The following is a 27,352-nucleotide window of genomic DNA, read 5'->3' as shown; positions in this document are numbered from 1 at the left end:
ATTTAATTAAGTTAAATTAAATTAAATTAAATTAAATTAAATTAAATAAATGTTTCACACTGAGCTGTCATGACCTCCTGACCTCTGACAAAACAAATGCAGATAATTTTAGTTCTAATAATAATAAAATAATAAATAATGATAAAAACTTTAATAAAATAAGTCCAAACTAATAAAGAAAAACAAGAAAGGGGAAATACAATACGTTTTTAATCTTGTGGGTTTAAAACAGAAGCAATATAATGATTTACCTTTGAGTATTTTATTTTTTAGAGGTAAAAAAACAAATTAATATAAAAACAATAAATGTTTTAATCCTCAGTGAGCGGCCATGACAAAACAAATGCACATGCTTTTAATACATGTTTTCACTGATAAAAACTTAAATAAATGAAGTCCAAACTAATAAAAAAAACAAGAAAGGGAAAATACAATAAGATTTTTATCATTTAGGTTTAAAACAGAAGCAATATAATGATTTACCTTTGAGTATTTTAATTTTTGGAGGGGGGAAATCTAATTAATTTAAAAACAATAAACGTTTTACTCCAGAGAGAGCTGCCTTTACAAAAGCACATGCTTTTAATACATTTATTCACTGATAAAAACTTAAATGAAGTCAAAACTAATAAAAAAAAAACCAAGAAAGTTAAAAAACAATAAGATTTTTATCTTGTGGGTTTAAAACAAAAGCAATATAATGATTTAAATTTGAGTATTTTCATTTTTAGAGGAAAAAATAAAATTAATTTAGAAAATAATAATTTGGCGGGCTGCTGTGGTTCGCGGACCGCTGCTGAAGATCTGTAATTAGTATTAATAATTAATATAATTAATAAATATACTTTTTTTTATGTGTTTTTGATGGAGAGGAGTCGGGACTTGAACTTGTGTCGGCGGAGGAAGTTGAGGCTGAACGCAGCGGCCTACCAACGCCAACCGGCGCGTTTTGAACGGACTCGCGTTTTTCAGGTTAAATTTGAAGGAAATTAAACAGTAAAAAAATACAAAACATTGATTAAATTAACCTCGGACACATTCGGCTTCATTTGGGCGCATTTCAAGGTTTCAGTGAGCGAGTTTAACGCTGGTGTGCTAACGGGAGCTAACTTGCTAACTGTAGCTTACTTTCCAACGGTAGCTAACGCACTAAGGGTAACTAACTTGCTAACTGTAGCTAACTTTCCAACGGTAGCTAACGCACTAAGGGTAACTAACTTGCTAACTGTAGCTAACTTTCCAACGGTAGCTAACGCACTAAGGGTAACTAACTTGCTAACTGTAGCTAACTTTCCAACGGTAGCTAACGCGCTAACGGTAACTAACGGTAACTAACTTGCTAGATGTAGCTATCTTGCTAACTGTAGCTAACTTGCTAACGGTACCTAACTTGCTAGCAGTAGCTAACGCGCTAACTGTGGCTAACGCTCTAACTGTGGCTAACGTTAGCATAGCCGACACGCGGTTGTCTGTTGCTTTCCAGTCGTTGGTGGGAACACAAGATGCTGAAAATATCTATTTTGAAGGTAAGTTGTTATTTACTAAAGTTAATTATTTAACATTGACGGTTAATATGTTATTAATGTGAACACAGTCAGTCTGAATGAGGATGCAGTTAAAGAAAAATACAGTTTAAGGAGGTTTTTGGAGCAGTATTAAGTCACTATAGTAAACACTATTATGCACTTAAACCATCTGTGCAACATAAATACTTATGTTCCTCATGCATCACACTGTTTTTTTTTTAATAATGTATTTTGAATGATTTTTTATGAGTTTTTACAAAACTTAAATCTATAAATCTTAATTATCTTTTGACCTGGGGATGTCAAAGCACTTTTGCAACGTAGAGACTAATATTACTCATGTATCACAAGACTTGACTTGAATAATATATTTTAAATTATATATTTGTAATGATTTGTTTATGATTTTTTGCAAAGTTTAAATCTATAAATCTTAATTATCTTTTGACCTGGGGATGTCAAAGCACTTTTGCAACGTAGAGACTAATATTACTCATGTATCACAAGACTTGTTTATTAATAATATATATATATATATTTTTTTAGGATTTTTTTATTATTTTGTTACAAAACTTAAATCTATTATCTTTTGACCTGGGGATATCAAAGAACTTTTCCAATCTAAAGACTAATTAATTCCTCACAAGGCTTGTTTTTGATGTATATCTTCTTTATTTTTAGCATTGTTTTTGCAGTTCCTTTGACATTTGGAAATTCATTTTTAGTATGATTATAAGATCTTCCTTCATTCCTTAAAAATTATAAGAAATCATAAAAATATATTATTCAAAAATGAGCCTTGTGATGAGGAATATCAGTCTTTGCGTTGCAAAAGTGGTTTTGACATAATACAATGAAATGGTTGAAATGCAGAATAGTGTTTTATCCTGAATATTATTATCAGAGTGACTTAATACTGGTGCTTTTTCGGGGTTGTCTTTATGTTTTTCATGTGTGTTAATTTAAAAAATATTTATGTTTATTGTTAGCGCAACTTTTCTATATATAACATTATTAAAGTTGTACTTTTGCATGCGTCATTCCCTTAAAAGTGTTATTTTGTTTCAAATGTGGTTATAAAATGAACCTGGCTTTGATTATAATGAGGCAAAACTACCAAACAAAAACAGAAATTGATCATTTAAAAATCATTAAGTTGCCTGAAAAAAGAGTTCATGGGCGGGAGGATGACTGATAATTTGGTAAAGGTGTTTTTTCTTGTTTTAAATCATTAAAAACAAGTTTGTTTATTTGTAAACAGCATATTAGACGGTATTGTATATATTCCTTCATCTTCAACCTCTTGTCCCTGTCGGGGTCGTGGGGGGTCTGGAGCCGATCCCAGCTGACATCGGGCGTGAGGCGGGGTCCACCCTGGACAGGACGCCAGTCTATCACAGGACACATAGAGACGAACAGAGACAGACAACCATTCACACCTACGGGTGATTTAGAGTCATCAATGAACCGAACACCTGCACGTCTTTGGACTGTGGGAGGAAACCGGAGAACCCCGAGAAAACCCACGCAGACACGGGGACGACATGCAAACTCCACACAGAAGGGCCCAAGCAGGGATTCGAACCAGGAACCTTCTCGCTGTGAGGCCAGAAAATTAGGCAGTGACAGTTCTGATCTTATTGAACCAGTAAATGATGCTTTTGGTCTCGCCGGTGTGAAGAGTTTCTGGTTTTTTGGTGTTTCGTCTTTTTAATTTTATGTCTTCTGGGTTATTTTTATGTTCAGTCAGAGAAAAGTTCCTTCCTCTTTTGGTTTCGGTTCATTGTCTCAATTAATTCTGTTTTCAGCAGGAAATAAAGTGAAGCCGTTTTTACAATACATTGCCACACTTAGCTGGACACCCGTAAACGGCGTTACCTGGGCCCGTCTGTGGCAGTTTTAACTTGTCATTAATAAAAAACACTGCCTCTTTGAAACACTTCCTCTGGCTTCTGCAGGTCGAGAACCCGTCCTGCCTCTGGGGTCGGGTCGTTCGGGGTCCTGGCAGCGACGCAGAGACCACAGACCAGTACAACAGTCTGCTTGCTGAGATGAACCTCTTCTACCACGATGTCACTCAAGACCTGCGCAAGCTGAGGTTCACATCATTAGAGGAGGGACAGGTAACGCAACACACCTGGGGCCTCGTTTATAAAACTGCATAGAATCCTTCCCAAAACATTGCCGGAGGAAAAGGCAACAGGCTGTAACTACACTGATCAGAATAACGATCTTTGAAAGTTACATCAAAATAATCAAAAAGGCACCATGAAATTTAACTAGCTACACAAGCTGACCAAGAAAACAAAGATGTACTCTTCTTTAGGGGGCTCAAGGAAACCGAAACACAAACGAGGCAATACTTAGAGACAAAGCTGTGGCAATGGCTGGAGGTACATGACGATATACTCTGGCAACAAGACAGGGGAAGACAAGGACTATGAACACATGAGGGAGGGTGACGCAGGTGGACACAATCAGGTAATCAGGGAACACAGCAGACAGTGACACAGGAGGAAGGAGCAAGTGAGAGGAAGATTACTTTCAAAATAAAACAGGAATTACACAAGACAAAAAACCCAAGACAGGACACCTCTCACCGTGGCGTGACATAGACTTGATAGTTAATTCAAACTGCATCTTAACGGCTTGTCAACAGTAAAGTCCTTTATTAGTACAGCCTATCCACAACTATAGCTAGGCTTTATTTACAGCGTGGAGTACATAATGTGTGTGTTTTTTCTGCTGACTCAGCTGTATTTCATCGAGTGTCGCTGATTGCCGAGTCGGCAAAACTTTGCGGGAGTTCTACTCACGGGTGATAGTTGGCGTAGGAATACGCACGCTTTAATTTTCCTGTAAATACCAAAGTTTTTGCCATTTCTGCCTGTCTACGCAAGGTTTTTGTTTCTTTATAAATTAGGCCTCTGTATTCTTATGTTGTTACACAGGTGGGGATGTTCTTGTGACCCTTTAATGGTGGATTTGGATGTGTGTTACTGCTCTCCTCCCAGGTGTGTGTGGTGTACTGGGCAGTGATTAAGTCGTGGTGTCGGGCTGTGGTGGAGTCGATCATTATGGATTCGGTGTCCTGTCAGGCTCGCTGTCTCCTCGTCGACCACGGAGAGCGACTCGTCGTCCCCTCAGACCAGTAAGACCAGAACTATATAATATACTAATAAAATCTTTGGCAACCAAACTCTGAAAGTTAGTGCTTTAGCCCTGGACCTGAAAGATGTCTGTCTCACTATGTTTGATTTTGAACCTTGTGTTGTTGTCTTGATCCAACAAGGATCCGGATCGCTATGCAGACCTTCCTCCAGCTGCCTTTCTGGGTGAGGAGGTTCCACCTGGCAGGGGTCAAACCAAAAACCCTGCGAGTGTCTGTCTTTGAGGAGAAGGCACAGCTCATGTAAGACGAGCTCACTGCTTACGACTGAACTGCTGATGTATTGCACGATACACACTATTTAACACATCAATAGTCCTTTCAAGTCCAGCTCAGACCAAAGATTTGAGACCAGACGAGTTGAAACTTGCAGTCTGCAACGTTCTGGAACCTGCCAGTTCACACCAGTGAGACCGGAGGAGACGCTGTATCATCTCCATAGCAACGCCTCTCTGTACTTCTGTGCTATCCTCTGACTTTTCAGGCCTTTTTTTGGTAGCTGGATTTAATTTGTAGCATTTTAAAATATAAATGATGACTGAAATGTGTTTCCTCAGGAGGGGGGCTGGAGTCTCCCTTAGAGAGAGGGGGAGAAGTTCAGCATCCCTGAGGAACTCGGAGTAGAGCCGCTGCTCCTTTGTGTTGAAAGGAGCCAGTTGAGGTGGTTCAGGATCATCTGGTAAGGATGAACCCTGGGCGCCTCCCTAGGGAGGTGTTCCAGGCACGTCCAGCTGGGAGGAGGCCTCGGGGAAGACCCAGGACCAGGTGGAGAGATTAGATCTCCACACTGGCCTGGGAACGCCTCAGGATCCCCCAGTTAGAGCTGGTTAATGTGGCCCGGGAAAGGGAAGTTTGGGGTCCCCTGCTAGAGCAGCTGCCCCCGCGACCCGACCCCGGATAAGAGGCTGAAGATGAGATGAGAGATAGAGACAGTGAGATACTCGCTACAGCTGCATTTTTAGTTATTATTTCCATGATTCACTGCTTTGTTCTGGATCACAGCGCTTATTTATTGTATTGCTTGCTCCACCCTATTTCTCTCTCTCTGTCTCGCTCTCTCGCCTCTTGAGCCTCCGTCCATAACGTCCTTTCAGCGGACTTTGCGAGAGTTAATTGGCTGTTGAAACAGGTGACGTTTGTTACGTTCTAAAACCAGCCGCTGGAGCTTTGACGAGCTGAGTCTCAGGAAACACCATCAGCTGGTTTGAGTCCGGACTAGACGGGTCGGTCCACGCCGCTGCAACGGTCTAAAAACGGTTTCTTCTCGGTGCAAATCTTTCGTCTGAACAGGGCTTCAGAAATGTAAAATACTGCTTTTCAGATCTTATCCGTAACCCACTTTATCTCTGTGTTGTGTTCCTCTGCAGTCCGTCCACTCAATGGGACAGCTCTGCTACACTCTACCTGCACAACCTGCTGCAAGGTGACCAACATGGCAGACAGATGAACTGATGTTTGTTTGTTTTCCTGTAGTTTTACATCTGGGAAGCAAGGTTTGATGTGTCCTGAAGTGAACTGTGAGAACATTGATTACTGAGTCACTTTGAAAGTTTGCTTCCTTCCATCAGCATCCACTGGGACAGAGGGTGTGTTGCTTGAAACAGAGTCCGACTCCACGTCCGTTCAGCTCTACCTAACCCTGGGGAACATCAAGGTGAACTTTTGACTCCTCCGTGTAGAATTCAGCACATTGATTCTGAAAAAGAGCTTCACACATTACGTTTAACCCAGACCTTTATACAAACATAAGATAAGAACACATATAGGATGTGCTACTCTGAGTCTGCTTTTGTATATTGTGTTGTGTTTTTAATTACATTTCCTTGTTGAAATTATTTATCAGAGCTGTGGTTATTTTACAGATCTGTGTGAACGACGATCTGGTGGCCAAGAAGTTTGCGTATTACATCAGAGAGTCAGCTGACAGTGGCGGGCCGGATGAAGGGGACCAGTATCCTGTCATGTTGTCCTCCAGCATCTTGACCCAAACTGTCTGCACGACCTCACACAAGCCGACCGCACAAACCCATCCTGGTAAACACACTGTTGTCACTTCCTGTTCAGGGCCGTCATATGTTTCAAGACAAGCAAGGACAGCGACTACGCTCTGTGTCTGCATATGTAGAGGCACGTGCAGCCAGGGCATAAATTATCTTTTGGATTTTGGGGTGAACCGTCCCTTTTTTAAACTTTCTCCTATTTTTGTCCACTTTATATTAAATATTCACTTTGTGTTATGTATTTAAGGCTTAGTCCTCTCCACAGTTGGTGAATCCTCTACACCCACTTTGGAGTGTCTAGCGACAGATTGGAGCTGATATATTTTTATATTTTTTTAAGTCTGAAAATGTCAAAGAACCCTTGTTAAAGTGTAATGTCTGGCGTAAAATCACCCCCAAGGTCTTTTTCGGCAGTTACATACATCAAATAAGTCGTGTAACAACTATTAACGTAGAAATTTGGTAGAGTCGCTAATAGCCGGACGTGGCTAACAGTGGTTAGCTCGGGGCAGCATGGTGAAGGTATTCAAAGGTCTTTTTTAACCACTAATGCTGCTGAAAATAACAGCAAACCTCTGCAGCAGCATGAGAAGAGTCCCTACACACAAAACAAAGCACCAATGGGCTCCTTCCTTTGGGATTGACTTTGGTAATCCACTTGAATGGACTTTACTATGAGAGGAGCTGGTACAGGGGCCAGTAGGTAAGTCTTTAAAACACTCTTTTAATAAACTCTGGCTTCACTAACTACGTTGGTGGTGCTTCGTTTTATGTGTAGGGACTCTGTCTAGATTGCTTATTTGATGTATGTAGTGCGGGTACCAGCTCCTCCAAAGTAAAGTTAAGTCCATTCAAGTGGATTACCAAAGTCAGTCAAAAAGTGAGGAGCCCATTGGTGCTTTGTTGTCTGTGTAGGGACTCTTCTCATGCTGCTGCAGAGGTTTGGTGGCTTATTTGATGTATGTAAGTGCCGAAAAATACCATGGGATGATTTTGCACTTTAGTTTGGTGGTTGCGTGTAATGAAGTCTGAACAGATGCTTGTTATCAGCTATTTCTTCAAGCTTTAATTCTAATCAGAAATGGTGTTTCAGACTTACTGTAACCTCGTTTAACCCTCAGTGACGTCACAAAGTCTGGCTGCAGCCGGAGAAAGCGATTGGCCGACAGCATCCTCAAAACCTCAGGTCAGCAGCTCTGCCCACTGCGACACCGTCAGCTCTCCAGTAAATATCCAACATGAGCTGAAGACCTCTGAGGACGAACTTCTGTCTCCAGGCAGCCTATCAGAGAAAGCCTCAGACGCCGCTGCTGCTGCTGCAGAGAGGTGAGCGCACACGTTCACTTCACCAGTTCACTGTTGACCACAGGGATCTTCCAAGTTAACCGACCTGCTCTCATGTTCAGTGATTCGTCGGAGGACACGGACTCGTCTCTGGCTGCAGATCTGAGCAAGAATCTCAGTCTGTTCAGGTGAGAATTGCCTCAATCACATATGTAGAGTGCCCCTCACGTGTTTCATGTCTTTTAAAAATGACGGGGTGACACTGACAGAATACTCCCGTCACAAACAGGTTCCTGAAGTATCTGAATCCCAGCAGCAGCTTCCAGCAGGTGGCTCCCAGTGTGAGTACATGTACAACACAGGGAGTGTTTCTCAAGTTCAATGGCAGCACTAGGATTTGAACGCTCTTACAACATCAGCAGGGGTATCGTAGGGATTTTTCTACCCCTTTTCTTCTGCCCGCTGTAATAGAGTCCATACGAATGTGGTTGTGTGGTTTCTTGCTGTGTTCAATTCATAACATTTTTGGTTAAATCCAAAAGCTTGTTTCATTTTTTCCCCAGGTCAGTCAACATGAAGAACTGAAAGACTGTCCACCTGAAGAGACGACTGCAGCATCCAGCACCTGCACAGAACAGGAAGTGTATGCTGCCAACGCACCTTTTACAATTTCATTTTAAGTTAACGATTGACTTAACACCACGTCCCAATTCTCTGGCCACATTTAATCTATTGAAAAAGCACAGAAGGTGTGGAACAAGCTGTAAAATATGCTCCTGAAAAACAGTTACATTTGCAGCAGCACCAGTGGACTCTCAACGTGTTTTAGTGTAGTTCCAGTGCAAAATCATCCCATGGTCTTTTCGTTTAACAACTATTAACTGATAATCAGCCGACAGTTAACAGCCTGACGTGGCTAACAGTGATTAGCTCGGGGCAGTACGGTGAAGGCATTCAAAGGTCTTTTTTAACCACTAATGCTGCTGAAAATAACAGCAAACCTCTGCAGCAGCATGAGAAGAGTCTCTACACACAAAACAAAGCAGCAGCAACAACGTAGTTAGTGAAGCCAGAGTTTATTAAACGAGGGTTTTAAAGACTTACCTACTGGCCCCTGTACCAGCTCCTCTCATAGTAAAGTCCATTACAGTGGAAGGAGCCCATCTGTGATTGATTTAGGAATCGGTCGCTCTTCCAATTTACTCTGGGGACATGGGAAAAAAGTGTCCGGTGCGGTTGACGAGGGATGGGGAATCCTCCAGAGCAGTCACACAGCGTGTTGCAGTATTCAATGATTCCAGGCCACGGTGAAAAATGTCACTCTGTTGGCAGCATAAACGTTCTTCTTCAGTGCCCATGGGCTCACTAAAAAATACCCGCACACCGAAACTGATACTACGTCTGATACTACCTCTACCTGTTGATGTTAGAATCACTCCACCACCTCTAGAGAAATTGATTCAATCAGAACTGTCACTGTTTTTCATCAAACTTGTGCTCAATGTACAAAATAAACGGCTTTGGTAATTGTACATCAAACATTTCCCCGTGTGTCTGTTTGTCCCACAGATTGACCCCTTTAAACAACAGCGAGCCTGTAGCCCCACCCAAACAAGCCTTGCTGAGCCCGAGGTGAGGCAGTTCGATGCTTTCTTACTTCAAATCTTAAGATTAATTAATTGAGCTGATTGATTTTTTTAATGTTATAATTACTAACTGCGTGCTTTGGCTTTATGTATGTTTTTATTAGTGGAAAAAGTGGAGCTGGAGGCTTTTGTGAGAGCAGTCAGTTTGCATGTGCGGCAGATAAAGAAACAAGGTACAGTAAAATGTGTTCAAGTCTTCTTTCATTAAACCAATCTCTGTTACAGCATGACCACAGTACAGTGTGGATATCAGGTCATTAAAGATTAGATTAAGATACTGTCTGTCATGAACGGTACAGAGATAACGCACAAAAACGGGTGGACCCAATGCGGACACGAAGTAAAAGTACAAACAAACGTTTAATAATAATAACAAAACGCAAAAACACTACAGGGAAAAACAAGCAGTACAAACAACAAGACGGTCGAGGGAGAACAGGAACACGGGAAACTACGGAGGAAAAGAACAAACACGATTAGATAAACTCAGCGACGGGCAGCGTGAAACCACAACGAGAAAGGGAACGCCGGTCCGGGGGGGAATAGTTACCAACGAAGGGATACAACGCTCCGGCGCTGCATGCCTGTCAGCTCAGGGTACAAGTAGTGATCCAGGTGATCAGCGTAACAGGCTGCAGCTTGGGGGAAACGTCTACCGGGCCTAGACGAGAGACACAAGAGGAAAACACACACATGCAGGGAACCACAGACAGAGGGAGACACACACATGCAGGGAACCACAGACAGAGGGAGACACACATGCAGGGAACCACAGACAGAGGGAGACACACACATGCAGGGCACCACAGACAGAGGGAGACACACACATGCAGGGAACCACAGACAGAGGGAGACACACGCATGCAGGGAACCACAGACAGAGGGAGACACACACACGCAGGGAACCACAGACAGAGGGAGACACACACATGCAGGGCACCACAGACAGAGGGAGACAAAATCACACAAAAGGAAGAGAGGAGGGTACTGACAGAACCGAGTCTTGACACTGTCTGCACAACAGACACATTCTGATCCCAGGTGGAAGTTAATGTTGTGTCTGAGCGCCCTCTCTTTTTGTCTTTTTAGTAGATCAGTGAAGTCAGGACCAGCAGAGAAGACGTGGAGGAGTGAAGAGGACTGGGCCTGTTCACGGTGTGCTGCAGCTCAGACAGAAAAGGATTCACAAACGCATAAATGTCTCTGCTTTTTTATTGTACAGATTTCTGGTCACATCTGGTGGCTACAAAAAAAAGTAAATAGTTGATTTGAGTTAATAAAAAGGCAACGGCACCGCTTGTCCGACCGTGAACCAAGACGATGACTCAAAAGCAGACCTGACACACACTTTTTTCTATATTAATCATATCCAAGGATTTGAATTGTGACTGTTGTGTCTGACGCAGCCTTCTGGAGTGGTTGAACCCGGAGCCTCTAAACCCTGACCCAGACGCTGCAGACGAAGAGGTCGGTTTTCTCACCTCACCCTATCTTTACAAACAAAGTGTTTTGCATTGCGGGGGGGCTAGTGGCACAGTGGGCCAGTGGTTCAAGCAGTGGCTCCATGTAAAGAGGCTGAACCTGCCGGACTGAAGAAGGAGATCATTCTCTAGCTGTTAGTTAGTAGATGGTGGCCTAAAAACATTAAGTACATGGTATTTGTCCCTTTTTGCTCAAAAACTGCTCTAAGTTTTAGTTCATGGTCAGTTAAGGCCAAATTGAATCACTTCACACTGAGGTTCCTGATACATCAGTGCCAGAATGCACCGCAGCAGGTAAACACTGGTCTATCTGATGTTAACACCATATTTTCTGTCTGCTATGTTTTTGTTTCTCTTCCTCCTGACCGCCCTCAGGTTAATGTTGCCAGTGATCCCAGGAGGGATGGGCTGCTGGTGCACTCTACCCTCCCAGTGGAGCCTTGCAACAGCCTGGATGATGCCCCCATCACTGACAATCTCCGCTGGGTAAACAAGAATGAGCTCTGTTTCCATTTAAAATAACAAGTATGAGATGAGAAAAACACATTTGAGGAGACTGAGAGAAACCTGAAGTATTATCATGGGTTACCTTTACTTACAGGTTTAAGTCAAAGTAGCAAAAATAGTTCCTTTTGTAAAAATTTAAAAAATAGCTTCTTTCTAGGTCTGGAAATGTTGTTACTTTGTTCTGTATGTTGGTAATATAATGTTTAAATTATGCTGGCTGTGGTTTATTTTATCAGATCTATTGTAGTGCTTATCTGTAATGATGTTGGTTGTTGTCGTCTTTCTCACTAACACCAGTGTCAGATATGTCGTCCATATTCTGTTTCATCCTCGTCTCATTGTAAGTTGGTCATAAATTGTGTGTTTGGACGCACAAGAACATGTAAGCTGACACTTGCCAGATGAATTTGGTTCCTTGCTTCACTCATCCACCTTGGATCGCTCGACTGGGAAGCGATTTCAGGAGGCCGGGCCTTATCAAAAATCCTTGCATATGATTGGATAAACCTCTTTATACGTCCTACTTCAACCGCTCACATCAAAACCAACTTGTGACGCTGATGAGTGACGCAGGGAAAAGCCAAACGGAACAGCTGACATTGTTTCCACCAACAAAAGCCTTCAGAGCCGCTCTCTGGCGTTCTTTTAAAAAAGAAATATTCGCTAGATTGGACAACAGCGATGAAAGAGCAGCATCCATGTTGACGTCTGCTTCCTCGATGCGAGCCGCCACAGTCGTTTCTCCGCTACGCCGCATCTATATAATTCCGCCCGGTGCTCCTGATTGGCCTGACCATTTTTGCGGAACCTGAAATAATTTTCCTATGGAGCGAATCCAGATGGTTGAGTGGAGCGAGGCGGAGTCAAGGTGGAAGCAAGCCGCAACGAAAGTCATCTGGCGAGAGTCAGGTCACATGTAAGCTAGTTTGCGTGGTACATCTTTGTGTGTTCACACCAAACCCGAAGCAAAGTTAGATTGCAAAATAATTTGTTTATTCATGTCACTCGTGCAAGACGCGCTGGAGAAGGAGGGCTTACCTCCATGTAGTTAACCACGGTGTTCATGCCGACACCGAGCAACATGTTGAACCTCCGCCCGAGTTTGAAGAAGCAGCCGATCTGTCTCCAGGTGCTGCGGAGGAAGCTGTGCAGCACTCTCTCTCCGGCTGACCGCTACAGCTGGCCGGCTGTGGCTCGAGGGTGCAACGCCGTCATCATCTCCCACAACACTGACCAGCCACTCAGCTACTTAGCCCCACTCCTCACCCACATCCTGCTCAACTCCATCTTCAGCTCCCTCACCTCCAGCGCAGGGGTGAATACGTCATAAACGCCTAATACACTATTTCACTAGGTTCCATTTTTAGTCGTTGTTTCCAGTGGAAGTCGCTCGCACTTATTGGATCTGTTCTTGCTGTGTTGACGTCCAGCCCATAGCGGTGCTGCTGTGTCCAGGCTGGGAGAAGGCCCAGGTGGTGTACGACCTGCTGGAGGAGACAAAGGTCACCTCGGTCCTCCACCCTGCCATCGTGGTGCTGGGCATCGGCAAAGACGAGGCCAAGGCTGTCAGGATCCCCAAAAACTGTGAGCAAGGCACAATCTTCAGCTTTTGAGTGGAATTGCTTTGGGGATAACGATGACCTGGACAAATGAGAACACTCACAGGCTTAATGCGACTTATGTTGTTCACACTGTCACAAGCAAATTAGATATACCCTTTTACCCAGGTCTGCTGCTAGTGACCACCCCCTTCAGTTTGGTCCGTCTGCTGTCCTGTCAATGCTTCCTGTTCCTGCGTCTGTACCATCTTGTACTGGACGAGGCCGACCAGCTCTTCGCTCTGGCTCCAGATCAGGTGACGGTCTGCTCATCATTCACACTCAGCAGTCGAGTCATTATCTTTTTCTTTTCCGCCAAAGTAAAACGTTTCTACACATTTTCGTTAAATCACAAATGTTCTCCTGTTAGATGGCGACTGTTTTGCAGCATTTCCAGAAGGTGACCTCCAGCGAGGAGAGGACTTCCTGTCCTCAGCAGCTTGTCGTCGTGGCGAAAAGATGGACCAGTCACATGGAGGGTTTGTTGGCCAATCACATGCCACAGCCCAGCATAGTCGTGAGTGTCCCTGAGGAAGCTGCTCTCTATGGTAACGTTCAACAGGTCAGTCCCAAAGAATCACCTATAGTTACAACTTAAAGTTTTTATAACCTAAAATATCTGTTTAGTTCAGTATTTATAGGTTCTGTGTGGAGGTTTTTACATGCCATGTTACTTTCTTGGTTGCCTTCAACAACCTGTGGACTGACTTCTGTGTAAAGGACTTGTGACACACTTTCTAGAATTGAGGTTGCTTTGTGACGTTGGCTGCATTTGCAAACAGCAAGTTAGCGTTATCAAATATGGTCGTGATTAATTTAACAGTATTCTGTCAACATGATGCTGGTCAATGGGGTCATCCCTATGTTTCCTAGGTCATGTGTTCCCCGGTCGCCACTGCCTTCCCGGATTTAATTCAGCATTTTGTTAGGGTTAGGGGTTACAGTCAGGGTTTGGGGGTAGTGTTTGGGTCAACATAGACCTATTTTCTGGGGGATTCGGCACTGATTGTGAAAAAAAGGTCTGCTGTTCCCTGGTCACAAACAAAGCAGGGAACATCTGACCTTTTCCCTAAAAGGGGTCCTATGTTCCCCGGTCACATACAAAGCAGGTAACATAGGACCCGGGGAACATAGGTACACTCACCTGGTCAATCACATACAGTCTCACTGTTTTGAATGATACTCGCTCAGGCCTACAAAGTGTGAGAACGTAACGGCCCTGGTGCTGCTAATAGCAAGGGTATTCTGAACGTTACGCAGAGTTTTAAGATGCAAACAGTGCAGCCTAGTCTTACATTATCTCTGGTCCAATGAGGTTTGTATCTTAATCATTTTTAAACAAGAAGTACTTGTTTCTTTACTCTGTTCTTATGTAGTTTTGACCTGTTGTAGGGCCGCAGAGCCGCACACAGCCTGTGAAGTTTGGCCATAACTCCAAACTGTGTGGATAACAACTGCAGATAGTTCTCCACAGACTGTAGGACTACCTCTATATAAAATGTGCAAAGAGTCAGAAGTTTGTTGTGATGTAGACTAATGCTCAGTTGCATGTTCTGATGAATGTTTCCTCTCCCTACAGAACATCCTCATGACTCTGGAGAGCAGTAAGGTCTCAGTACTGTTGGGTGCGTTGGATTTCAACTCCGATATCGTCCAGAAGACTCTGATCGTAGCCAACTCTGTTGAGGAGGTTGAAGATGTATACAAGGTGAAACGACGGCTTCGGTTTTACCAAACCTCAGGACTGAAATGAGTCCAACAGATCAGTAAACATACATACGGTTTATGCCTCATCATACTGTGAAGGACACTGTGTCTATCCTTTGCTTGGTATTGTAACAAATGAAGAAACACATTTTAATTGTTCTAACATGAAGGCACAGATCGTGTGAACTCCCATTGGAGCCTCAAAATACCAGAACGTAATGCAGTAATAGGACAGGATAAGTTTTGTTTTCAACAATACGAGTGGCAAACCCTTTATCATTCCCACTCTCCATCCACAGCCATAATCCACAGACAGTGAACTGACAGCAGAGAGAGAAACCAAAGTGTTCCTTGTGATAACCAGTGTGTCTCGTCTAATCTCCAGGCCGTGAGCAATAAATCAGCATTCTGCCTCAAGACCCACGAGAGGTCAGCGCACGAGTTTGACTTTGTCGTCCAGCAGTGGAGGAAAGACATCGGCCCCGGCACTCACGTTATTCTGGGTAAACTGAACATTATTTTAACCATCCAAATCTGCTCTTACCCCGGTGTGCTGAAGGATGAAACCCACTTAATCATACTTGTTTGTTAAACACTATATAAGGGCAGATGTTGAGCTTGCTGTTTTCACATATGAATCCCCAATAATGTCCGGAGAATCGGGACCAGGGCACATGCGGCACACAGCAGGATGTTCTCCGTGTCAAATGTGTTCTCATCTATTGGAAATACTCTGTTTGTTAGGCAAAGGGGTGGCGCCTGGGTTGAGCGTGCAGGGGGGGAGGACATGACGCGGATTACACAGCACTGTCAGCTTGTTCTTAATTTGGTCATAAACAGCAGAGTCAATTGCCTGTCTTTGAATTTGTCTGATTACTTTGGTGTCGGTCCTTTTTGTTGTTATGGTAAAAGTCGGTCAACAAAGATTAAAGCAGACAAAGGTTGGCTTTGAAAACATAAGTCAGCGTTCAGCATACATGCAAACAATAAAGTTTGGTCATAATTGATCTTACAGAACAGCATATATAGGGCAAACAAAGGTCAATTGTGTTCTCTATGTTATCTTATGTCATGTTGTGTAAGACAATCTCTCTTGTGTGCACTCACAGCATCTCATATCACAGTTTTCTTTTGTGGCAATACATTAGTCATTCATTTCCCAGAAAAGGCAAAAAGCAGCTTCATGCTTAACCCATGCTGACCCATGAGTGTTTGCAGTGTACCTGTGCGTGTTCCCAGGATTGAATATTTTGTCCAGAGCCCAAAACATGTAAATTGTAAATTCCGTCACAGTGTAAATCACCCTGTTTTTCCCCCATCGGTGGTTTGCTTTGCTCCGCTGCCAACGCATGATATAAACATCATCAAGAATAGAGCAAATGAGTGGCTGCGTTCACATAGGAGCCCGCTCTGAGAGCTTCAAGTCTAGAGGTTTGCAGTGTATGTTTTAAAGTGGCATCTCACTGGAGAGCTGTTCCCAAAAAAAGGCTGTAATAAGAACCGCAGCAGTTTAATCAACCACAGTTATAAAACATTAAATAATATGTCATCTCATCTTCAGCCTCTTATCCGGGGTCGGGTCTCGGGGTCAGCAGCTCCAGCAGGGGACCCCAAACTTCCCTTTCCCGGGCCACATTAACCAGCTCTAACTGGGGGATCCTGAGGCGTTCCCAGGCCATTGTGGAGATCTAATTTCTCCACCTGGTCCTGGGTCTTCCCCGAGGCCTCCTCCCAGCTGGACGTGCCTGGAACAATTAATAAAATGAGTGTTTGAAATGAGTGTTTTCAGTAATGCTATAAACATGTAAATTGTAATTTCCGTCACAGTGTGAATCACAAGTGTTTTCAGTAATGCTACAAGTGCTGTCCCCAAAATTATTTCTCTTATATTGGTAAGAATAAGAAAAGACGAGTGAACCCCAGAAATCAAAATAAGAAATCGTGGATACTAAGAAAATAAGAGAAAATGTGTCCTTGTATCACTTCCTGCATGAGCCCCAATATTTCCTTTTTTATTTGTGTGTCACCTTCGACCTCCAGTGACCACCAACAAGTGTCTGAAGTGTCTGGGAGTCAGAGATGCCACTTGTGTCGTCCACTACGGCTTCCCCACTTCTCCCAAAGTATTTGGCGACCGGCTCTTCTGCATGGCTGAGAACTTCAGAAACCTTTCTGAGCGGGTACGAACATACGGGACACATAAGAAAGCTTCTTCTGTATAAATAATCTATGCATCAACATAAGCACAGTTTCAGTGACGGCAGCTAAAAGGTGCAACCGGATAACATGTGTTCACATTTCTCTGATTTCTTTTCCTCCCAGGATCAAACGGGGAGCCCTCGTCTCACCAGGTCGGTGCTGCTGATCTCTGAGAGGAACGCCTGTCATGTAGTCGGGGTCCTGCGTTATCTGGGGCGAACCAACGCCCCGCTGCCCCCTGAGCTGCTGTCCTTCGCCCAGGGCGTCCACGTGGCCCGGGAGGACCAGAAGACCAACAAGCCTCTCTGCAGCTACCTCAAGAGCTTTGGTGTCTGCAGGTCAGCTTTTCAACTTCTTCATATCATGATAAACGTCTCTGTGGTTTGTATTTCGATAGGGAGACAGAGACAGATCTCTCTCTCTCTCTCTCTCTCTCTCTCTCTCTCTCCCTCTCTCTCTCCCTCTCTCCTCTCTAAATATTTTTGTGGCACTGTTCAGTAACAATGTAGAAAAACCGTGATCAAATCGTCTTTTTCTTTCCTGCCACTCAGAAATTGTATCTGCCCAACAAACTCTACAGCTGTTCGTTACACATTACAGAGAAGATGTGTGTGTTCTTCCTCTGCAGAGACAGCAGCGCATGTCCCGACCGTCACAGATTCATTTCTCAGCTGGATCGGTCGGCGCTTCCGGCCTCAGGAGTCATAGAAGTGAGTCTTTGTCTCTGCTTTGTTGTGTGAACTTCTTTCTTTACCGACATTATCGAGCAAACCATATAAAGATGAATGAATTACGTTTCTATTATCTGTCCTAGATCCAGAAGCTCACTGTGTATTATTAATTAATGTTGACTTTAAATATCATAGTTTTAACCAAGCAACCATAGCGTCGTCCGCTATAACACCGAAATCCATGATTGCACGTAACTTTTGTTGTGTCCAATGCTCCCAGGTTGTTCCTCTCCACATTAAGACGGCGTCAGTGTTTTACGGTCGTATCGTTAAGAAGGAGGACGGAGGTTTCCAGAGCATGGCGTCTGAGATGACAGCTTATTATGCTGACAAGAAACCTGGAGCCAATGAGGTGCTGGAGGGAGGCTTATACGCCGTGCAGGAGGACCAGGCCTTCCACAGGTCTGGCGTGAAGTCACGGCGTGATCGTACTGGAGGACATTTGTTTTTATTAAGATATTCTCTGTTTGTAAAGCGGAGAACAAGTCACCAGTATTTTTGTTTGTTAGTGTCTTTGCTAAATGAGGCTACGGCTTATCAGCATGCTTTTAACTTCTCTTTTTTTCCACCACTGTGCTCCCTGCGGCAGGGTCAAGATCCTGTCAGTCCCAGACAAAGGCGAGCTGCTGTTTTTCAGCGTCTTTGTTCGGTTTATTGATGTGGGAAAGGAGGAGGAGGTCAAATCCCATCAGATCTTCCAGCTCCCGGAGCAGTTCCACTCTCTGCCCGGCCAGGCCGTGGAGATCATCGTCTGCCGCGTCAAACCAGTCGATGCAGAGACCGACTGGCACCCCAAGGTTCCCTGCTCACCGCCTCACATCTCCACTATTCCTGTGTTTGATTTGCTCTAATGATTAACTAGTAGGTCGAAAATACAGATATTTGTCTCAGGGTTTCTTTAACGCCCACTTACAGTGACCTCATGGGTGATCAGGTGACGATAGGTATGGGTGGGTGTGGTCACATCCAGTGTGAACGAACAGTTACTGTTATAGTAAACATACAAACGGGCCTGGAGGGGGGGACAAGTACGGGGCACGGGACGGACGGACAGTGGGAGTGCGCCCTTAGTGTCAGCTACAGACTTTCAGAGTGTTGTGGAAGAATTGAGTTTCCTTTCAAAATGGTCCTTAATTTAATTTCAGCTGTCATTGAAACTGTTCTCAGTCTTGAGTTTAAATGGAGGAAACTTACAAACACCCAGTATTTAATGCTCAGGTGTTATTAGGTTACATTTATAGCTTCAACCATCCTGGACTTTATGCTCTTGAGCAGAAAAATCCGTCCAGTTATGTTGTTGATCGTGTGATTGAACATCTTTTTGCCTCACAGGTCACCAGAGCGATCACCAAGAAGATCCGAGGTCTACAGCACCGAGCCAGAGCCGTTCTCAGCCTGGGAAACACTGTTTTTGTTGATCCCATGGTAGGTTTTTAAATCCCATTTACTGACGGACAGAAGGTAAATGGACCCCATGGACTTTTCAGCGTGAAAATCCATCAAATGAGCCATGGAGTCATTGATCAACCATGTATAGAGACGATAACAGCCCCAAAGGGGTGAGTGGCTCAGGGCTGTGCACTGAACGCATCCAAAACGGCATCATTTTAACCACTAATACTCTTCAAAATAACACCAAACGTCTGCAGTAGCATGATAAGAGCCCCTCCACATAAAACGAAGCACCAACAACGTAGTTAGAGAACCCAGAGTTTATTAAAAAAGCTTATATATTTATGTCATTTGTCGACCTTCTGTAGAAAGCTGTCTCAAACCATCATTTGGTTGTTTATAGGACAGTAACATCTCATTTAATGTGATGAACAAGTGAAAAATCAGTTAACTGAATACTGAGGATTGTACTGTATAGAAATATGTAGTTTAACACAGTTTAACACAGCTGTAAGGTGCTGCAAAAGACTGAAAATGCACCTTGAAATGCTTGAAAAGTGCTTGAATTTGGCTTTGGAAAATCTTGGAGGCACGTTCGTGAGTCTGTCCTCTCGTTGGCTACCACTCTGCAAAGTTGACTCAGAAAGAAAAATATTTTACTTCTGTCAGCGGACTTCGTTTATCCCGCTGTTCTCATAGGGAATGAATTGAACCGCCCAGCATAAAGTCCTCCACACTGTCCAAGGTCTACAGTTTAAGGTTTCTCAAAAATCCAGAGTAGATCGTTTCATTTTGTCCTTAAATATCAGTCTGTGTAATAATTCCAATGAGGTGGCGACAGTAATGCTTGGTTTATTTTTTATTTAAAGGTCCGTGTGACGCAGGTGCCAGGAATAAAAACCTTGATCAATGATTATAACGTACTGTCAGAGATCCTGAACACTGGGATGGGAGTCAGCAACCCGCAGCATCTGGACCTGCTGAGGGCGCTCTGCCAGGAGAGAAAGGAGGCGGGTCTCATTTCTGGGTAAGGAGACTGATTAGCTCGGGGCGGTACGGTGAAGGCATTCAAAGGTCTTTTTTAACCACTAATGCTGCTGAAAATAACAGCAAACCTCTGCAGCAGTATGAGAAGAGTCCCTACACACACAACAAAGCACCAACATCGTAGCACGTCATGTCATTGTTTGTAGATCGGGGGGCGGTCCGGTGTCTCTGGAGGTCCGAATCAAAGCCGAGGAGGAAGTTCTGGCTGAAACCTTCAGAGCAGCTGAGGTCAGCCGGCTCGCTGACCTCCCTCACCTGGAGCCATGTGAGCCGCTTAGTCCAGTATCTGCAGTGATCCAGTCCCTGGTCCCACCACCACCACCAGCACCAACACTACATCTGGTTACAGTGTGTGATCAGGAACCTCTGTTGAGCAGCCCGGCAGCTACTGGACAAAGAAATACCCAACGTGCTGATCTGAAGTCAGCTGAGCACATGAGGTTGGTGTCTTGGGCCTTGTTTTTGTTGGTTTAGATGGTGAGGGCGTGAAACCACCCTCCAGAGTGGAAATCGTAATAATGCTCCATGTAGAGGGGTAAAAACACTAAAGTGATCTCTGATCTGCTCACGCCGCGTACGTGTCTTCGTAACATCCGTGTGCAGAGTTCAGGTAAACAACAACAAACATGTGGGACTGTTTCCATCAGTGGGACGTTCAAGTGTCCTGGGTGGAGCCGAGGCGGTGGGAGGCTGCAGACCGTGCTGCAGAGCCCTGTCACACTGTACGGTGTCCTGCTTCTCTGCTGTTAGGGAGAGAAGGAGAAGGATGTTTCCGGGCATGCACCAGACCAATGTCTCTATCTTCAGTGTTTTTGGTCTAAATGTGGATCTGAACAGAAGCTTTATGATTTTAACACCTTTTTTTTATATATATTTATAATTTTAATACACAGGATCGGTGATGGAGGAGAACTTTGCCCCATGACCAACAAGACTGTTTGTCTCAGCCACGGTGAAAATGGTAAAAAACAAATAAGCGTAAACTTTAGTAAGAACTGTAGATACCTCAAGTTTATCATGTAGATTATTAATAACAAAGAGCTGCATAATTACTCACATTTGTTTTTGTTATGAGTCACTGTCTGCGGACTTTAAACTGTAGAATAAAACTGTTGTCACTACACAGAAACAGATAACTCCAGGTGCTGCTGAAATAGTATTTACTAGTATTAAATAAGACCCAGTGTAAGAATAAGTCTGTATCTGCTTCCCACATTTAGACACATTAAATGCAAAAACAGACTTTAATTTTCCTGAACCTGAGACAAACATTGTGGTTGTTAATCAAGTGCAATAATATAATATAATAATCTGTTTCTGTGTCCAGGTGTCGATCGAAGCAGCAGCCAGAAGGTCATCAGCAGTTATGAGACCGACCGTGATGACTCCACAAAAAGGTACGTGACAGCGTTCCCACTACAACGTCTGCACTTGGTGAAAAACAAATTCCTGTCCACACCACCGCTGGGATAAAGAATATCTCCGTCCACATGAAACCACCAGCAAAATCCACCTCAAACAATGTCTTGCACATGCAGTAGGTGGCAACAGCACTCCTAACAGGAAGGCCATGTTAGCCAATCAGAAGGCTGGAAAATGTCATACCGGGAAAAACAACAACAACGCAGAGCCGAGGCCGAGCAGATTCCTTCGTGTGGACTCACAGCGACTGTCACTCATGAATTAAAAATCAGCAAAATTCAGTAAACTGTGGATTGGGAGTCGTGTCAATCTAAGTACGGTGATATACGAGGTCTTTTCATTGAGCAATATCGTGAGACGTCCTCTGACTTCCCTTATCGAAAAGAGGAAATAACCAGGGCCTTCATCACGAACACATTAAACGTCTAGAGCGCTCAACAAGTCTCCATGGATGCAACTTACTGTTAACCAAGGTTCGTGATTTTCATGGAGTGAGGGGACGATGGAGCGTGAGTTTGGCCAGAGAATCGGAGCAGCGGGGGCGGAGCTGCAGTCGCTCTACCGCACCGTTGTGACGAAAAGAGAGCTGAGGAAGGCAAAGCTCTGGATCTACCCTCAGTCCTGGTTCCTACCCTCACCTGTGGTCATGAAAGCTGGGTCAGGACCCAAAGAACCAGGTCACGGGTACAAGCGGCCGAAATGTGTTTCCTCAGGAGGGGGGCTGGAGTCTCCCTTAGAGAGAGGGGGAGAAGTTCAGCATCCGTGAGGAACTCGGAGTAGAGCCGCTGCTCCTTTGTGTTGAAAGGAGCCAGTTGAGGTGGTTCAGGATCATCTGGTAAGGATGAACCCCGGGCGCCTCCCTAGGGAGGTGTTCCAGGCACGTCCAGCTGGGAGGAGGCCTCGGGGAAGACCCAGGACCAGGTGGAGAGATTAGATCTCCACACTGGCCTGGGAACGCCTCAGGATCCCCCAGTTAGAGCTGGTTAATGTGGCCAGGGAAAGGGAAGTTTGGGGTCCCCTGCTGGAGCTGCTGCCCCCGCGACCCGACCCCGGATAAGAGGCTGAAGATGAGATGAGATGAGTGGGATGTCAAACAATGGTTTTCCTGTCCACACATGCTGAACTCTCGTCCCAGGTTACAAAAACCTCTGGTTTCAGGAGCAGCAACTGCGATTACGTGTGGATTAAAGGCCAAACTTTGAAACACAGTTTCAAAAATACCCATGTTCGTGTGGACGGCCCCTTAAGTGTCTCAAAAGAACATTTTATTTAGAGGTGGATCAAATTTGTAACACTGCGCTGTAACTGTATCCGTCTTCTCTCTGGTTGTGTTTCAGTTTCCACCCTCCGGTCCGTTGGTACCAGACGTCCGACTCTGCGATAGTGACGGTGAAGCTGACGAACGCGGAGAGCCAGCGCTGTGACTTCTACCCTGACAGAGTCGTTTACAGGTCTGTCGGGAGCAAACCGCCAATGATCGCTCACTTACTTCACGTCACATCCCACATTCATTGGAGCTTTTCATCCACAGCACTTTACGCCGGTGGGAGGGTGTGACTTAAACATCACGCGTTTACACCACATGCTGATGAAAATGCTTGTTTCTGAGCAGCTGGTTACGGTTCAGAAACAGAGTTCAGGCTTAGAGTTTAATAGTTAGGTATGAATGCATGTGGGAAACCTCATCATGTCTGTTGGGACCTTAGACGGTTTGACAGCTCCCTGAAACTGAAGCCAAAACATCTGGAATGCTTAGCTCATAGACTCCTCTGTGTTAGTGGATAGGACTTAAGATGGTTTCTGTAATTTTTAGGTCGTTTTTTATCATTTAGTTGGTTTTAATTAGTTATTTGATGCTATAAAACGTGGTAAAAGGATCAACTCGCGATCAGTCTGGTGGGTTTTAAGGATGGAACTAAGATACTACGGAAGTATGTCTGTGCCATTGAATTTCTAGCACTGAATATTTGTGCATTGAAAATAAGTATCTGGATGTTTTGACTCTGAATTTAACTCTTCATTTTTCAATGTTCATAAATTCAACATTAAATAATTCAATATACCAAATTCTGATGCAAAATACAATATACTGTTTATAACTCAATGTACATAAATTCAAGGTTAAAAAATACAATGTAAGTACCGTATTTCCCGCACTATAAGGCGCATAGAACAGACGCCACAGTGGAGGCTGGGGTTACGTTCTGCATCCATTAGATGGACCTGCGCTAAAGGGAACGTCAACACAACAGTCAGGGGAGGTCGCCTTGTTGCTTCCTCCACTTCGGCACCATTGATTGGTTCATGTTAAACTCTCTGGCTGCTGCTCTATTCCCGTGTTCTCCTGCGTGACTAATGGCCTTGAGATTACACTCTGCGTCGTAAGCGTGTCTCTTAATAGGAGCCATTTTGGGCTCTTTTCATTCTCGGCGAATGCTTCTTGCTGCCTATACGTCATCACGCCGTAACACGTCACACGCATTGATGACGTCATGGCGATGCGTGGCTTTGTTTCCAGATCTTTCCGTAGACCTCAGAGTTTTTGTGCGTCTTGTCGACTGTTTTTGAATCTTTTCATCGACCAAATCTGCAGTAAACACTCCACCTCCGCATCACACCAACGTGAACCTTTCACCGCCATTGTTTGAAATGTCCGCGCATGGTCCCTCCTTTTTTTTTCTACGTCCCAACAGGCGCACAGGAAATGATCTCAGAGCCGCCGTAGGCCTCGTGGCCGTACACGCTCACAGGGGTGTGGGGCGTCCTGTGCTACGAATATGCCTGCCTTCTGCAGCCTGCTCTGCTACTCACTCGTTGGCTGCTACTGCGCAAATGCCAGCCGAGCCGGAGGCTAAACGGTCAAGGGAACTCTGACTTCAAGTTTTAAGTTCTGCACCACAAAACAACAACTCTACATTCACCACATTAAGGTCCACATCTGTAACCGTCCATTAGTGCCTGTACCGTGATGGCTCGAAACCTGTATCGTCACAGCCCTAACTCAGTCTGGTGCTGAAACGACGACGATGGTCAGTAAAGTTGATTTGACATGAGGTTCATGGGCAAAAACTTTGATAATTAACTGTTTAAGTCCTGCACCACAAAACAACAACTCTACATTTACAATATTAACGGTATGTATGCCACATTTTCAGACCGCGGCCCACATCTGTAACCGTGCATAAGTGCCTGTACTGTGATGGTTCCAAACTTGTATCGTCACACCCAGAACATTCTCTGGTCCCTGCAGCGAGTAACGGAGAGCGAGCTACACCCAGCATGCCGTTGGGTTGTGTCTCAGTTAACGGGGGTCCCCTCTAAATGCACTAATGAATATGTTCCCTACATCTCAAAAGCTCACACGCGACAAGTCTGAGAGCGACCACATGAACTGTTAACGAGAAAAGTGAAAGACAGACAGATGAAGACTCCTTTCTTTTGTTTTAGTCGGATATTAAACTTACGATCTTTGACTTTGGTCTGTCGGTCGGACAATACAAGGTTACAGGTTTGAGGTACAAAACCCAAAAGAAGAGTAGTTCCGCGGTAACTTGATGTGAAATTGAAGAATAAAAAAAACCTCACTCCACAAAGCAAGCCCCTGTTTGCCCGGTTTTGTGCATGCAGCGTTCTCCTTTCTCTTTCCTCTAACTCGTCAGGTTTGTTTTAAGTCAGGTTTAAAATAGGCTAAGTAACACTTTGGCTTTGTTCATTTCATATATTATCAAATCTGTGGAGGGAAGTAAAATGTTGTTCTTGCAAACGAAAAAATACAGAGAGAACACTGGAAATGGTTGTTTTTGACTAAACTGAATTGGACCCAAAGAATGAGATTCAAACCTAATCGCCGACCTGTCTCTCTCTGATGGCGAGGGCAGACTGAAGTGTGTCTGAGGCTACGGTGCAGGCCGAGTTTGTTACTTCACAGACTGAGTTTTCATGGAAGGGAGTTGCATTATCTGACAGATACCTGCAGTGTTGTTTCATGTGTGTGTGATCAGGTTGGCGCTCTCTCTCGCTCTCTCTGTTGGTTGTGTTCAGTGGCAGAGCGAACGGTCGGACCTACAGAGCCGACCTGCAGCTTCACGCCAACATTGCTGCCGACCGCTGCCGCTGGGAAGTGAAGTCCAACGAGCCGGTCCTCAAACTGTATAAACAGCAGCAGGGACTCTGGGAGAGACTCCTCAGGAACAAGGTAACTGAGGAGTTCATTCAATTTCAGAATAAACAGAGTTCATTTTGAGCAAAAAACAAAAATGCCACGTCGAACCTAACAAGGTTTTCTCTTTCCAACAGAATATCTTTGTGAGCTACGACATGGAGCACTTTGAGGATGATGAAGACACAACCCCGAATGGTAAGAACCAAACTGAACATCTGAAAGAGTTTGAGGGATCACATCGAGTCCTCGAGGGCCCGTCTAGTGCTCGCTTTTTCCAAATCCACGTCGCCTGGGCCTTGCACAGTAACCCCGTCATGTAGTTCACACAACCTCTCTGATGGTGAGGAGAAGAGCCGTTTCCAAAAATCAAAGGTGTTTGTGTCTCGGGTCAAGCGCAGAAGCAAGAGGTGCTGCACAAGCCAAAGAAACAGTGCTGTTGTTTACCAATCAAGTTAATTTGAAAAGAGGAGGACTCGAGGAATGGATCACTCATGCCCATCCCCAAAGAGTACATGCTGATCTCTCTGTCTTTAATGTAAAGTAGATCCATGTTTAATTCGCAGGACAAAAGCTTGTTTCATGAAGCAGACTGGTGTTTTTCATTCCCTTCCACGGTGTCGAATAATTTCCCGGCGATCCCAGTGAAGTGTATTCTCTGATATCTGAAAACCGTACTTTTCGTGGTTTTGGTCCTCAGGTGTGTGTTTCCTGGAGAACACGGGGAAGGACAACTGCTACGTGAACTCTGAGAGCGGCAGTGAGAGCGACTAAAGACGACGGACAAAAAGATAAGAAGGAGAAGAAACAACAACATCTTTCACTCACATCGTCTGTCATTATTGGGTCACGAGAATCTCATGTGTTTTAATGGTGCTGTGACCTTTGACCTCCTGAACGCGATACTTTACCCGTTTTAATATAAGCGCGCGTCGCGTTCAACATCCGTCTTCACAGACTGAGACCTGAAATGGGTAAAACAGCTTTCTAACATCAAAGGGATGCTGGGATTTCAAACTTCTGCAGTGGATTTAGTGAAACTTCTTAGGGCCGTGAGATTTAAACTTTTACGTTAAACAAGTTTGATTCACATTGTTTTGTTTTTCTTTTCTTTCCCAAACTTAAATGGAGATGAGATGTGATCGCTTTGATGTCACAGAAGAGGTCGGACGAAACATTTCTGGCAAAAAGAACCTACAAGTCCAATTTCCTTCTCGTTTCTCAAAGAACGATTTGGTTAAAACTCTCACCGGGTCCTGCTGATGTTTCTAATTACAAGTTATTAGTTAGTTTTATGGCAGTGGGAGGACAGAATATACGGAGCGCTCTCACACTCCCGTATAAACCACGACCTACAGCATTAATTTGTCCACATGTCATCAAATCCAACAGACAGTTCAGAAGTGGCTCCATTAGGTGCGTTTTCATTAGGCTCCAATGAAGCAGGTCTGTCTCGCCGATCGTCACATCTTTGCACGTGCTGC

The 27,352-nt window shown here is 44.3% G+C and overlaps 1 protein-coding gene across 1 annotated transcript; it reads left to right on the top strand.

The window, feature by feature from the left end:
- Window positions 1–1,502: 1,502 nt before the first annotated feature.
- Window positions 1,503–26,642, top strand: tdrd12 (tudor domain containing 12; the record flags this gene model as incomplete). The annotated part of the gene is made up of 32 exons (XM_083916369.1): window positions 1,503–1,526; window positions 3,485–3,649; window positions 4,541–4,677; window positions 4,819–4,938; window positions 6,063–6,118; window positions 6,264–6,349; window positions 6,558–6,729; window positions 7,817–8,021; window positions 8,102–8,167; window positions 9,549–9,611; window positions 10,715–10,780; window positions 11,032–11,092; window positions 11,482–11,592; window positions 12,743–12,928; window positions 13,044–13,197; window positions 13,341–13,468; window positions 13,582–13,773; window positions 14,791–14,919; window positions 15,304–15,421; window positions 16,959–17,098; window positions 17,241–17,455; window positions 17,746–17,827; window positions 18,069–18,250; window positions 18,438–18,645; window positions 19,181–19,273; window positions 20,110–20,267; window positions 20,434–20,552; window positions 21,615–21,684; window positions 23,047–23,160; window positions 25,751–25,904; window positions 26,006–26,066; window positions 26,569–26,642. The coding sequence occupies 32 exons, from the start codon at window positions 1,503–1,505 to the stop codon at window positions 26,640–26,642; spliced, it is 3,909 nt and encodes a 1,302-aa protein (XP_083772495.1).
- Between the last annotated feature and the right edge of the window lie 710 nt (window positions 26,643–27,352).

The sequence above is a fragment of the Echiichthys vipera genome (assembly GCF_963691815.1).
Source record: "Echiichthys vipera genome assembly, chromosome: 7".
Classification (NCBI taxonomy): Eukaryota; Metazoa; Chordata; class Actinopteri; order Perciformes; family Trachinidae; genus Echiichthys; species Echiichthys vipera.
The sequence above is the reverse complement of the archived record's forward strand: the minus strand, read 5'-3'. Positions and strand labels throughout refer to the sequence as shown.